Source organism: Syngnathus acus, chromosome 2 (assembly GCF_901709675.1).
Source record: "Syngnathus acus chromosome 2, fSynAcu1.2, whole genome shotgun sequence".
NCBI lineage: Eukaryota > Metazoa > Chordata > Actinopteri > Syngnathiformes > Syngnathidae > Syngnathus > Syngnathus acus.
In genome coordinates, this window is record NC_051088.1 from 22,715,832 (window position 1) to 22,729,192 (window position 13,361).

Here is a 13,361-nt window from a genome sequence, read left to right on the forward strand (position 1 = left end):
TGCAATGGGGAACAAAGGAAGTTCATACTTTACAAATTTGAAAGCATTTACATCCTGCTAAATTCCTGATATTAATCTGATCTGGATTTTCTTTTTCCACAGAACATCATTGGCCATAAAAATAATGTAATTTTGGCACTGCTACATTTGATTATAGCACTTTAAATGTTTATATGAGGTCCCTAATTAACACATTTTGATAATATCAAACACGTCATGCAATACGTCATGTATTCATCTGTCTTTGTTGCGCTCTAATGATTAAACTCAACTATCAGAAACGCTGGACTCGTTTTCCCAGGATGCACCGCTCCTCAGTGACGTTTCAGGCTACTACCAATGACGCGTCTTTATGACGTCAATCCCGAGACCGCTTTTCTTTGAACGGTACGTACAATCATATATTGACGCCATAATCCGAGTCAATCCGCTCGGTGTGAATATAATTTGACTAATATTTCATCTGTATCCGACACTTTTCAGACTGACCCGTTCGCTATGCGAGCCAAGGTATGTGTCCCCACACTTCTATATGATGAAATGACTTTCTTCGTGGCGCTAACGCTTGTTAGCTAGCTCGCTACCAAAATGCGTTTACAACAGAATATATAGCAAAGTGTTTGTAAAATGTTGCGGATTGTTATCGTAATTTAATGGGAATCAATGCTGCCTGCATTTATACGTAGCCAATTTTGACATCTGCAAATGTTTTCCTACTCCGCAGTGGAGAAAGAAGCGCATGCGCAGGTGAGCATTTTTTTTACTCTTGTTGTCATGCTTGTTGTTTGTTCACTTCAAAACGCCTCAATCATGAATTAATCCTGTAGACTGAAGCGCAAAAGGAGAAAGATGAGACAGAGGTCCAAGTGAGATGATCCCGAATTCAGGCACTTGCCCATTTTTCGATCGATCGATCGACGGACGGATGGAGAATGCAGCAGGAGTGTCTCGTGGAAGTCTTAACATCTAAAAGCGTGTCCTCAACACAACGAGTTGACGCCTGCAGGTTGATGATGGACTTTTCCTCTGGATTTTCTGGACTCTCATCCTGGACTTTCTGGTCTTTCAACTTTGCTTCATTGTTCAACCTTTTGTTTTTATGTTAAATAAAGGTTTGGGTGTAGAAACTGTTGCTTGTGTTTGTACTACATTTTAGTCTTTTCTTTCCCCCAGTGCTACTTCAGATGTCATTCGGTGCAAACAAACAAAACGATTGATAATGGTAAGTTAAATAAACTGCATATTTGCAATTAAATAATAATTATCTGTTGCTATATTTTAGCACTTCAACAGAATTAATCAAGGGGGGGTTGCTACCCTTAACTTTAGTTGTCTGTTATTCTTCATCACCTTAACCCTGCAATGAAACTGCAGCTAAAATGACCAACGAATGCTAATTGGTCCATGTCAGAATAGTTATTTTCCAAATCTATGAAGATGTTTAGCTTTTTGAGCAGCATCCAGGTCAGTGATTTATTTTAGACGAATGGCAGCCTTTGACAAATATTCAACGCAATGTCCTCCTGACCATTCCAAAGTTTAATCCAGTTTCTCTCTAGCTCTTAATCACAGACGAGTCTCAAAAGAGCTTCACATGCCCTTATTTGGCAATATTAACAATATCCCATGATCTTGACTCATAGGAGGGCAAGGAAAATAATAAAAAAGCAGGAGAAATAAGCAACCTTGTGTAGGGGTCATCGATGGAGGAGTCAACCATTCCCGACTTGGCAACATTTTGCACATATGCGAAGCAGTTTCAGTGTCCCAAACACTTTGCAGCTTTCTGCAGGGCACATTTTTAGGGAGGAAAAAAAGATCTGATGTTATCCACATCGCATGACTTGCATAGCGGTGGGAATGTCGCAACATTTGCTTTGGAGTTTCTTTGCCAGTCACTGGGCACTTAGAACGCGGAACCTTTGGAATGCGAGGCAGAAAAGCAAACCATTATGGCCACCGTGCTGCCTGGTTATAATGTCCTAAGTCAACAATGATGCAAAAGACCCGTGACTGCAGCTTGTGTTTCTCGTGTCTGTGAGGTTCTTCATGTTGCTCAGCTGACCCCCCCCTGAACCATGTGACTTTGTTCAACTTTCACCAGAGGCCCTCGATCGCATTTAAATGATGCAGCAAAATCTGGAAGTCATCGCTCCATGCTTGTTTTACATTTCAAACACGCTTATTTAATTGGAATCCTTTGTCACAGCAATAGCACGCACACTTTTTGTGTTTTCCCACAACTTAATGTATGCTTATTTCAATTAGTTTCATAATGTCTTCTGAATGCTATTATTAGATTCTAAAGCGTCTTTGGGTTTTTGAAAAGCGCTATACAAATTTAATGAATTATTATTATTATTATTATTTTCAGACAAAATGATATTTTTGTCTGAAAATAAAAATCTAATAAATGAATGTATGATTGTTTCTCCGAAACAATTCCAATTCCTGCAGCAAATTAGTTCTCTCAGGCCATCACCAGGCAGGCACGCTCATGTTTGCATGAGGACTCGTCTAACTTTGAGCAAATATCACTAATTGGCTGAATCCCGGCAACCGTTGCGACTCGAGCCAGTGAAGGTCGCATCCACGTGACGTTCAACTGTTGCCATGCAGGAGCAACCCATGATGTGACATTTTGTCATCTTATGATCCAAATGCAATTTAGCAAAGCACAATATTAAAGATTGTGAAGACATTGGTCATTTTTGTGTTCGTGCTCGTTTCGGCTCAGCTCGGCAAGCTGCCGCAGTAGATAATCGCTTGTGCATGCAGGAAGCATGCAGCTTTCCTGTCGCTTTTGAAAAGATAACCCATCGTTGCATGGCGGCATGCATGAGGAGGGGCTCCCGGCTGTGTTATTGATAAGCATTATTTGGAAATTGGTTTACTGGCTAGGCGCGTGAGTGTTACGTTCGTGCACGAGAGTTAATCGTGGGATTTCGCCTCAATCTGCCAGCCAGCCGGCTTTGACGTGAGAGAGGAGGAGAGAGCCAGAGAGAGAGAGGAGGAGAGAGAGAGAGAGCCAGAGAGAGAGACCGCCCTTAAAGCTCACTGCTGTCTGCAGAAGACACGTCCACCAAGACGCCACTTAGTCGTTTTTGGGGCTCTGCAGAATCAAGCCGACCGTGAAGTGCGGAATCTCATCATGATTTAATCCACGCATGTGCTGCCATTAACGCGGCGCTTATGCGAGCTAACTCTTGGCGAAGGCAAAGGGGAGAAAAACAGAGAAGGGCGGGGTGAGGAGAGGAGAGCGAGCTCAAGTCAAAAGCGGAGGTCCAACGTGTCGTGCGTGCCATGCCATCCGCGGAGGATGAGGCAGAGGCGGCCGTGAGCGGAGGCACAGCGGGGACGGCCAGCAGCAGCAGCTCGCCGCCGCTGCCAGGCCAAGCCCCCGCAGGAGAGCGCGCGGTGAGCGCCTTGTGGTCCTTCGCCAAATGCTTAGGCGCGCTCCTGCCCGTCTACCTGGCAGGATATTATGGCTTCAGCATCTCCCTGGTCCTGCTCGGGGTCATGGTCTATATGGGCTGGAAGCATAGTCGACAGGATAAAGCGAGGAGGCTCAACGCGGCCATGTATCTCCTGGAAAACGAGGTGCAATTCACCACGGAGAAGATCTTCCGAATCAAGCGGGATCTGCCTCCCTGGGTAAGGAACGCCGCGTGGCCATTCTCCGCAGTTTTCTGTGCCGAAGTCAGTCTGAGCGAGGTGCATGCCCACTGGCGATGGATGGAGTGATTGATTAACTGATTGATAAGACAATTTGCAAGTTGCTTTTAATTGAGTCTCCTTCCCTGACCAGCACGCTTCAAGTATACTCAGCGCCTGGTTCATTTATCGGAAGTGAATATACGAACAGTGGGCAAAAAAGGGGATTACGCATGAAGAAAAAAAATGCATGAAGTTATGAGCCGCGTAGTGCACCACCATATCTGGTTCGAGAGCATCACCGGGCGCGCGCGCGTGTGCGTGTACGAAACAGCAAAGCTCCATCGAATGATGTCAGAAAATAATAGAAGGACAGTTTGAGGTCAGCTAAGGTGCAATTTCCACTAAGACAAGAACGAGAGCAAATTATTGAAATGTGAAGTAGCTGCTTGGAGCTTTTCCAGGGCCCCCATAGGGTACATATGTTCCCAAGACCCAAACATCAAGTGTCAAGTCCCGTGGTGACGTATTGCTTTCCGAGTGTGTTTTTGGCTCCAGCTCCTGCCATTTGTCTTCCATTCTCATGCCATTAGCGCTTAATAAATTGCATCACAATTAGTATTCATCACCTCGGCGGGCGTTGAGTGGAATCGAGCACTCGTGGCCAGTGCGTCGTGAAAATGTACTTTTGTCAAATTTGCTGCCGTGAGTGTGAGTTAGCTTCATCACGGCTTCATGTGATGCTTTCTTAAGGTTTTTTATTAATAATGTCGGCTGCAGGCGTCGATGCGCTCGTCAACGTTCAGGTCGACTTAATGTCCGGTTCTTAACTTAATCATCAACTTTGCAAAGACGGAGCAACAATGTGCTCTTTGTTCCCCGCAACGTCGCTCGGATCCGAAGCAGAGGACAAAATCTGCTCACGAGTTATTTCATGCTCCCCTGTCATGTTTGAGTCTTGCCTGACCTTTGTGAATTCTTCACAGGTGACCTTCCCAGATGTGGAAAAAGCAGAGTGGTTAAATAAGGTGAGTTTTTCTTTCTTTCTTCCATCTTATTGTAAATGTATTCTGAAATAAATTAACAAGCTCGCCCGCACTTTGATTTTTGGTCGCCCGTGTGACTCGCTCGAGCCCAAAAGGTCATTGGAGCGCTAAAGCCCGACAGTGGCCTCACGCTACGCTTCACAGCCGAATGCTGACGCGGGCTGGCCGGCTGGCAGACCTTTAGAAAATTAACATTGTTCAGCGGCAGTGATTTGATGATGGAAACACCAAAGTCGCCATGTTTTCTTTGACACTGTCTAAAATGGAATGATGGGAAAGTGATGATTGAGAGATATTTTTTTTTTTTGCATCTGCAACTTTCCGTTTGACCTTTGCTGTCATGTGTGGGGGAATCGTTATTTTTACGCATGTACAGCACTAATATTTTCCAATTTTATTAAATTTTGATTTCATCAGGAAATATTGGGAAAAAGGGATTTTTTTTTTTTTTTTTACCAAAAACAGTTGTTTTGGAGGGCTTGTTTCTATCCATGGTAACACTATTTTGGAAAAGGTTTGTAAAAATAGCACCATTTTATTCAATTTCCTAATCATAGATGAAAGTAAGTTTTTTTTTCACTGTTTCTGAATCTAGCCTCACTTTTTTTGTCCAGTACATCAAATTCATATTAATAATAATAATCATTATAAAAATAAAATAATAAAAATAATATGTAATACAGCAACATACAGTACTTAGTAATATTTATAAATTAAGGTTGAGCAATAGCTGGATTTTTTTTTTTAAATCTCAGCTATAAATAACAATGCAAGGTATCTCCATATCACGCAAGCTTTTAAAGGTCAAACTTAAAACCCCAAAATGAAAAAAAAAAAATCTCCAATCCCCAAGGTGGTAGAAAAAATCCCAAACAAGTTTTAAATGACATTGCGGGACACCTAAAGCCATTTCTGGCATCCCGAGGAGCAAAAGCTTGAATAAAACTTGCAAGCACGTTGAGCTTGACTGGATCACATGTCCCCCCTTGTTTAGATGCTGCAGCAAGCGTGGCCCTTCATAGGTCACTTTGTGGAAAAGTTACTTCTGGAGACCATCGCTCCAACCATCCGAGCTTCCAGCATTCATCTGCAAACCTTGAGCTTCACCAAAGTCAACCTCGGAGACAAGGTATGGCCTTGCCCCTCCCCCCACGTATCTTGTAAAAAATTATTTCTTTTAAACTTTCCATTAGGCCGATTGACTTCGCTGTGCGTGATCGCAGTTGTTGTCTTGACAGGCTTTAAAAGTGGTTGGCGTCAAAGCTCACACAGAGCACGACAGGAGACAAGTCATGTTGGATTTGTACCTCAGGTAATTTTTTTCTGTGCAACAAACCAGTCCGTCTAGTCAGACATTGAGATGATCCCGAGATGTTTGTCCTCGTTAGTTTGTTTAAGACAAACTCGTCGCATCTCATCAGTTTCTCTATTTAAACGCGCGTCTTCCCACAGCTACGCCGGCGACGCCGAAATCAACGTGGAAATCAAAAAGTACTTCTGCAAAGCTGGGGTCAAAGGAATTCAGGTATGGAAATACAGATAGAAGAACACTCATATTCCAAATCATCGTTCCTCATTGAAATCAACTCAAATGCCATTAATTTGTACCAGCCCCCACAAAAAAAAATTGTTTTTTGGAATATGAGTAGATATGAGTCGAATTTGAATAATGAAACAGTTTGTACCGAACGCTAGTATGTGACTTGGCCACTGGGGGCAGTATAAAACAAAAAATACATAATCAAGCATTTGACTCGACTACTTTAAGCACAAATATGAAAACAAAAGTGTTGCTGCACGTTCCAATATGCAATACATGATGTGTTAGCAGTAAGCTAGCATTGCTTTGTTCATTTAGATTTTTTTTATTATATTATTTTGGTGGTTGCTGCCATAAAGAGCTTGAAAGATTTTGACTCTATTTGTCAAAGTCTCAATCTTTGTCAAGGCAAAAAAAAAAAAAAAAAAAATCAAGCGAATGTTGACGTATATCTAAATAGTAAAAGTAATTGGTGTGCTGCTTGTGTGCGTAGCTCCAAGGCAAACTGCGCGTCATCCTCGAGCCTCTGATTGGAGACGTTCCGCTGGTTGGAGCCATCACCATGTTCTTCATCCGCCGACCTGTGAGTTGACCCAAGTTAGCTTTTTTTTTTTTTGTCGATCTTGAAGAACTCTCCTTGCGTGATAGAAACTGGACATCAACTGGACGGGACTGACCAACCTGTTGGATATCCCTGGACTCAAGTGAGTTGACTCCATACTTTTCATTTTCACAAATCAGTGCCCCTGCCTTCCCCAAGTGACGTCATCCTCGCTTTAATTCCAGCGCCATGTCGGACACCATGATAATGGATGCCATCGCCTCCCAACTGGTCCTCCCCAACCGCCTCACCATTCCCCTGGTGGCTGACCTGCAGGTGGCGCAGCTGCGCTCCCCTCTGCCAAGGGTAAGCGTCCGGGTGAGGCGTGACCCGGGCAACCGCCGCAATCCATGTTGCCGATGATGTTTCTCTGCATCTTGCGCTAGGGAGTCGTGCGCATCCACCTGCTGGAGGCCGAAGATCTGACCGCTAAGGACACCGTCATCAAGGGCCTGATCGACGGCAAGTCGGACCCATACGCTGTGCTTCGTGTGGGAACGCAGATCTTCACCTCACGTCACGTGGACAGCAACCTGAATCCACAGTGGAGGGAAATGTATGAGGTGAGAGTGCTGAGAGTGTTTTCGGAAAAAAAAAAAGTGATAACGGGCATTAGAGCGCCTCGTTGTTGGCTGCGAGTGCACGACATGGAGAGAAGATGGAAGAGGGAGTTTTTTTTTTTCAATGGCCCATGTGACAGCCAACGCTCAGAGTGGTCGTCTCCCAAGACAGAGGTCGGGCATTCGATCCCCGACCATGTAGCAAGACACCGAACCGCCAGTTGCTCCTGAAGCGCTTTGAGTAGCAAATTCAGAAAAGCACAATGCAAGTGACGGCCCGGTTAGCAAGTTAGCAAGTCCAGCTAGCGCCTTGTCAGGGGACGGGTGTGTCAAACTCAAGGTCCGGGGGCCAGATACGGCCCGTCACATCATTTTATGTGGCCCGCGAAGACAAATTGTGGATCGACTTCATGTGTCAATACTAAAATGACAAATTGTCTTCACTTTTAAAAACAGAGGTCTGAGTTCTGAGAAAGATGCGAGAGGAAATCTTTTAGGTCTGGTGGCATTTGCGAGACATTTGACGGTTTAAGTTTCGTTTTGACATATTTGTGGATTTTGGCTGGCTTGTCAACAACACTTTTCTGTGGCGTGTCCAATTGTCAGGATGTTTACTTTCACTTGACAGGAACTTGCAAAGGAACAAAAATATACTGAAACATGAGATTGTTGGGGTTGCCACGGTAACCAAACACTGTAATTCATCACGCGTTTGAGTTCATAATAATTCATGTGATGCGCCTTTGACTTCCTTAAACGGATGACTCGGGACGTTTCTGACTTGGCACACGTCACCCACTTTCAGAGAAAAACAGCTTCGCGAAGATTTAATCTTCGTCGGAAACAGGAAATCTCAATTTCTCTGATAAGCACCATTTTGCGGAAACGTTTCTCTCATGGCCATGTTTGTCTTCTCATTTGCTTGTGGACAAATATTTGGGTCACTTTTAAAAGTTAAACCAAAACTCAAGGATGAAACTGAGCAATGTGAGTGTGTGTCTGTGTGTTTCTGTGTGTGTGTGTTCTTCCATTGATGCAAACGTGTTAGGTGATTGTCCACGAAGTACCTGGTCAAGAGTTGGAAGTGGAAGTGTTTGACAAGGACCCAGACCAGGATGACTTCCTGGGCAGGTATGCGTCCGGTTCTTGTGCAATTTGTGCGTCTGACTGGCAATGGTTGTGTGTTGTGCATTTCATCCAACTTGTCTGGTCTCTTTCAGAGTCAAGGTGGATCTGGCTATTGTGAAACAAGCCCGAGTTGTGGATGATGTAAGTTGTTTCTGGAGCCTCTCAACTTGAAAAATGGCCGAGTCAGACTTTAGTTAGCATGTGACAACGGCCAGGAGTCACATGGACAGTGAATCCTCGTGAGCAACTCCGGTACCCGCTTTGGGATTGAAATCTGTGATCAAAAATGTGTCTTGTGTTTATGCAACTGGGATGTTTTGTTGTGCGTGTGTGTGTGTGTGTGTGTGTGTGTGTACGTGCAGTGGTTCAATTTGAGGGACGTCCCATCCGGCAGTGTTCACCTCCGACTGGAGTGGCTCTCTCTGCTCTCGTCTGCCGACAGATTGACTGAGGTGACAATTTGTCTCTTCCTTAGAATAATGTGTGACAAATAAAAAAACTCATTTAAATCATTTTTTTATTTTTTTGAAATCTTTTTTTCAAATTTTTATTTTTTTTTTAGATTAAAATTTTTTTAAATCATTTTTTTCTTTTTCTTTTCTTGATCAAAGTCTTATTCAGATATAACAATAAATTTGAACTATTTTCCTTTAACATTTTATTTTTCTGTTCATACCAAATGTCCTCCAGGTGATCCAGAGAAACCAGAACCTGACCAGCAAAACCACAGATCCACCATCTGCTGCCATCTTGGCCGTCTATCTCGATCAAGCTCAGGATCTGCCTGTAAGATGATCGTCTCTGATCGGTTTTATTTTTGCACACTTTGATCCGATTTGATTCTGTTTCAGATGAGAAAGGGAAATAAGGACCCGAGCCCAATGGTGCAAATTTCCATTCAGGATACGACGAAAGAGAGCAAGGTAAGCGAGGGCCATGCTAACAGACCGTCAAACGAAACCTTTGCTCGACAAAGGAGCATCAAACACTTATTCAACGTAGAACCTTCGACGGCTGAAGCCAAAAATTTTGACTTCCTGGATTGTCCGCCTCTGCTTGAAACAAACTAAAGCTGCCTTGCCTTGTCTGCAGACTTGCTACGGTTGCAGCCACCCCGTGTGGGAGGACGCGTTCACCTTCTTCATTCAGGATCCTCGCAAACAAGATATCGACATTCAAGTAATGACGTGAAGAATGCTTCACTGAAGAATGTCAGCATTGTAACTCTCGTGTCCAATCAGGTGAAGGACGATGACCGAGCTCTCTCCCTGGGCAGTCTGAGCATCCCTCTGGCCCGCCTCCTGACCTCCCCTGAGCTCACCATGGACCAGTGGTTCCAGTTGGACAGTTCCACTTCTGCCGGCCGCATCTACATCAAGATTGTTCTACGGGTTGGTGGTTGACCCCAAAGTTGTTTTGTGGTGTATCTGACAATCCGCAGTGACCCTGCCTGTGTCCAGGTTTTGTGGCTAAGCGATGACGCCACACCCACCACGCCGTCGACCCGCCCGTTAGCTCCCGGTTCAGGACCAGGTCACGGCGGGATCACAGCAGAACTAAACCCGATGGGGCCTGGCGGCTTAGCCAAACCTCCGCCGTCACGCCCGCAGCACACCACGCCCGACCCGGAGTTTGCAACTGAGGTACTAAAAAAGAATGGCGTAATGTTGCCTTGAGTGCACCCAGAGATTGATTTGCCTGTTTTGGTCCACAGGGGGTGCTTCGGATCCACCTGCTGGAGGCCCAAAACCTGATAGCCAAGGACAACTTCATGGGGGGCATGGTGAAAGGCAAGAGTGACCCCTATGTCAAGATCCGAGTAGCTGGGATGACCTTCCGCAGTCACACCATCAAAGAGAACCTCAATCCAGTCTGGAATGAACTCTATGAGGTTTGGACTCCTCTTATTTATTTATTTATTTATTTATTTATTATGTATTTAATTTATTCTGTTCTATTTATTTATTTATCATTTTATTTATTTATCTATTTATCTATTATTATTCTATTTTTTATTTATTTATTTATTTATTTATTTTGGGGCGCATGTACTTGGGTGGCTCACATCAAATGTCCTTCAATGTTTTTAGGTGATTCTTACTCAGCTCCCTGGCCAAGAGATCCAATTTGACTTATTTGACAAGGACATTGATCAAGATGACTTCCTGGGAAGGTGAGTCCACACATGACCCACGCAAAGGTCATGACCCGACGGCGTCATCTCTCTTTGCAGGTTCAAAGTGAATTTACGAGATATCATCAGTGCACAGTTCATCAATACGGTGCGTTGCGCGTGGCAGCATCCAAATATTTGAAATCTTTTAGTTTTTTTTCCATTGACGGCCGCGTTGTCGTTCCAGTGGTACACGTTAAACGACGTCAAGTCCGGTCGAGTTCACCTGCTCCTCGAATGGCTGCCCAGGGTGTCTGACCTACTCAAACTGGAGCAGGTCAAATCAAGATGGACTCCTATTTTATATTTGTTTGTGTCATGAGTTCTTCATCCGCTTTTATAATCTAAAATCTCTTTTTTTCCCCCCAAAAAAGATTCTGCAGTACCAATCGCAGCAGTTATTCCAGAACAAAGTTGTACTGTCAGCAGCCGTGCTCTTTGTGTATGTGGAGCGAGCTCATGGCCTGGCCGTAAGATCACGTCGTCATCATCATCATTCATGTCACGTTTCACTGACTCGTCACTATTCTTCATTTCAGTTGAAGAAAAGTGGGAAGGAGCCAAAAGTTGGAGCTGAGGTGATTCTCAAGAATGTATCCCACAAAACCAAGGTAAGGTCCAAAGTGTGTGTGGACGCAGCCTGCACTCTCTCAACTTTTTTTTTTTGCTGCTAAGGTCTGCGAGCGGTCCACATCACCCCGATGGGATGAAGCCTTCCACTTCTTGATTCGAGATCCCAGAGAGGAAACGCTCACGGTGAAGGTGCGAATCTTCGGTGCCATGAGCAATTTGTCTCCAATGTGAGCATGGTGTCTCCTTTCAGCTGTCTCACAGTTGGGGCCAGGCTCTTGGCTCCACCACGCTCGCGCTGAGGGAGGTGATGGCCGAGCCCAACTTGGTTCTGGACCGCTGGCTAGCTTTGGACGGAGCTCTGCCGGAGAGCCAGATCCTGCTGAGGGCGACGCTCAAGGTGCTCACTTGATTCTTTTTTTCTTTTGGGCACTCACTCATCTTGTTTGTCTTGCAGATCTTGGACACGCAGTTGGCGACGCTGTGCCGCAGAGCCCCGGGGGACTTGGACAGCATGGGCGAAGTGGTCATTCCCAGATGGGATCCTTCCCATCTGGACCTCAGACACCGGGCAGGGTTCGCCATGTGCGTCACCTTGACCCGTCCTGCTTCCCTTTTTCCCGCGCTGCTAAATCGATGTTTCCGTTTGCGTCCTTTAGGGGCAGCGATGGCTCAACGTCTTCAAGCCAGGTGAAGCTCAGCCTCGGATACGGCACGGAGGAGAACCGGCTTTTCATCACCGTCCACGCGTGCAGGTCTGGTTTTGTATGGCCGTGTCACCAAAGATGGCGGCGGCTCAAGTTTGTGATTACGTTCCCCGCAGAGCCCTGACGGCTTGCTCCAAAGACGGCGCCGACTCTTATGTGACGTTCATGCTGCTGCCGGACAAGAAAGGCACCACCAAGAGGAGAACCGCCACCAAGAAGAGGGACCTCAACCCGGAATTTAACGAGAGGTAACGAGACGTTGCGGCGGACGTGCTATGCGTGTCGATTTATGGACGACGGATCCGATGCGTCATCGCAAAAGCTAGCTAGCTAGCTGGCACTCTTCATCAAACTCCTTCATGCTGCTGAATGTGCTTTTTTTTTTTTTATCCTGTGAGGTCACTTTGTTAATGTTCACCACACAAAATGGACAACTTGCGTGCCCCTATTTTTTAAAAACAATTTTGTCCGACAAGTTTTCCGGTCCGACCTTCTGTTTTGATTTGTGTGATTCCAGTGATGCTCCTTCTGCTCTTTTCCCAAAGGTTTGACTTTGAGCTCTCATTGGAGGAGTCATCGCAGAAGAAGCTGGACCTATCGGTGAAGAACAGCGTCTCCTTCATGAGCCGAGAAAGGGAGCTTCTCGGTAAAGTAAGTCAGCTCCAATATTTTACTCGCCAGGAAAAAAGTCTCCCAAATCCGCAATCATTGTGCAACTTGTTGAGTCCCATCAAGTGAGATTGACCAGGTTCCCTTACGCCTGCAGCTGCAGCTGGACCTAGACCAGATTGACCTGAAGAGCGGAGTCACACAATGGTAAAGATTTCGAGTGCGCCAGCCCAAATCCACCGAGCGCTCAACGAATCTTTCGCCTTTGCAGGTACGATTTGCTACCAGAGTCAAGCTAGGAGAATCCCCGACTGATCTTCTCTACGTTTTCACATTTGTTGTCGCTTGCCTGCTCTGTGAGTTGTGCGCGTGTATTCAGCGTTCACGGCATTTTCCATCTTTGCTGAAGATGAGGAAGACAAAAAAAAAAGCTCCATAAAACAGCAATCCATCAGTATTTATGAGGGGGGGAGGGGGGAGCCAGCTTGTCATCCAAAATTTTAGCAGTGCTGTCGCAGACTCGTTCTTCTTTGGCTGAATGGATCTTTCATAATGCAACCATGTTGCGCAAATGACCACTTTGTATAGCACATAAAAGAAGAAAGAAATGATAATATATACAAATATATATAAAAGTCCTTTTCGAATTGAAGGGCTCGATATCGCAAGGTACGTACGTTGTACACATTTGTAGCCTCCGACCTGACGGAAAAATAATTTTCTTTTTTTGTTTGTGTGTTTCTATTGTCGCCTTAATAAGTATTCTACGACTT

The 13,361-nt window shown here is 45.0% G+C and overlaps 1 protein-coding gene across 3 annotated transcripts in view; it reads left to right on the forward strand.

The window, feature by feature from the left end:
* The first annotated feature begins 316 nt into the window (after positions 1 to 316).
* esyt1a (extended synaptotagmin-like protein 1a) overlaps positions 317 to 13,361 on the forward strand; it is a 13,461-nt gene continuing 416 nt past the window's right edge. Inside the window, exons 1-34 of one of the 3 annotated variants that reach the window (XM_037269225.1) lie at positions 317 to 387; positions 484 to 510; positions 725 to 747; positions 828 to 1,222; positions 4,641 to 4,682; positions 5,695 to 5,829; positions 5,939 to 6,012; positions 6,153 to 6,225; positions 6,734 to 6,823; positions 6,889 to 6,944; positions 7,027 to 7,147; positions 7,228 to 7,404; positions 8,450 to 8,532; positions 8,622 to 8,670; positions 8,892 to 8,981; positions 9,220 to 9,315; positions 9,381 to 9,452; positions 9,622 to 9,708; positions 9,771 to 9,920; positions 9,990 to 10,172; positions 10,244 to 10,420; positions 10,620 to 10,702; positions 10,763 to 10,811; positions 10,890 to 10,979; positions 11,077 to 11,172; positions 11,242 to 11,313; positions 11,378 to 11,464; positions 11,526 to 11,672; positions 11,730 to 11,857; positions 11,932 to 12,027; positions 12,096 to 12,227; positions 12,525 to 12,630; positions 12,746 to 12,795; positions 12,860 to 13,361. The exon at positions 12,860 to 13,361 is cut by the window's right edge and continues 416 nt beyond it. In XM_037269225.1, the coding sequence (XP_037125120.1) occupies positions 1,220 to 1,222; positions 4,641 to 4,682; positions 5,695 to 5,829; positions 5,939 to 6,012; positions 6,153 to 6,225; positions 6,734 to 6,823; positions 6,889 to 6,944; positions 7,027 to 7,147; positions 7,228 to 7,404; positions 8,450 to 8,532; positions 8,622 to 8,670; positions 8,892 to 8,981; positions 9,220 to 9,315; positions 9,381 to 9,452; positions 9,622 to 9,708; positions 9,771 to 9,920; positions 9,990 to 10,172; positions 10,244 to 10,420; positions 10,620 to 10,702; positions 10,763 to 10,811; positions 10,890 to 10,979; positions 11,077 to 11,172; positions 11,242 to 11,313; positions 11,378 to 11,464; positions 11,526 to 11,672; positions 11,730 to 11,857; positions 11,932 to 12,027; positions 12,096 to 12,227; positions 12,525 to 12,630; positions 12,746 to 12,795; positions 12,860 to 12,887 (2,922 nt within the window). In that variant the 5' untranslated portion in view covers positions 317 to 387; positions 484 to 510; positions 725 to 747; positions 828 to 1,219 and the 3' untranslated portion in view covers positions 12,888 to 13,361. Of the gene's footprint in view, positions 388 to 483; positions 511 to 724; positions 748 to 827; positions 1,223 to 3,022; positions 3,655 to 4,640; positions 4,683 to 5,694; positions 5,830 to 5,938; positions 6,013 to 6,152; positions 6,226 to 6,733; positions 6,824 to 6,888; positions 6,945 to 7,026; positions 7,148 to 7,227; positions 7,405 to 8,449; positions 8,533 to 8,621; positions 8,671 to 8,891; positions 8,982 to 9,219; positions 9,316 to 9,380; positions 9,453 to 9,621; positions 9,709 to 9,770; positions 9,921 to 9,989; positions 10,173 to 10,243; positions 10,421 to 10,619; positions 10,703 to 10,762; positions 10,812 to 10,889; positions 10,980 to 11,076; positions 11,173 to 11,241; positions 11,314 to 11,377; positions 11,465 to 11,525; positions 11,673 to 11,729; positions 11,858 to 11,931; positions 12,028 to 12,095; positions 12,228 to 12,524; positions 12,631 to 12,745; positions 12,796 to 12,859 lie in introns of those variants that run through there. The other 2 variants (XM_037269216.1, XM_037269207.1) reach the window with 2 other exon arrangements.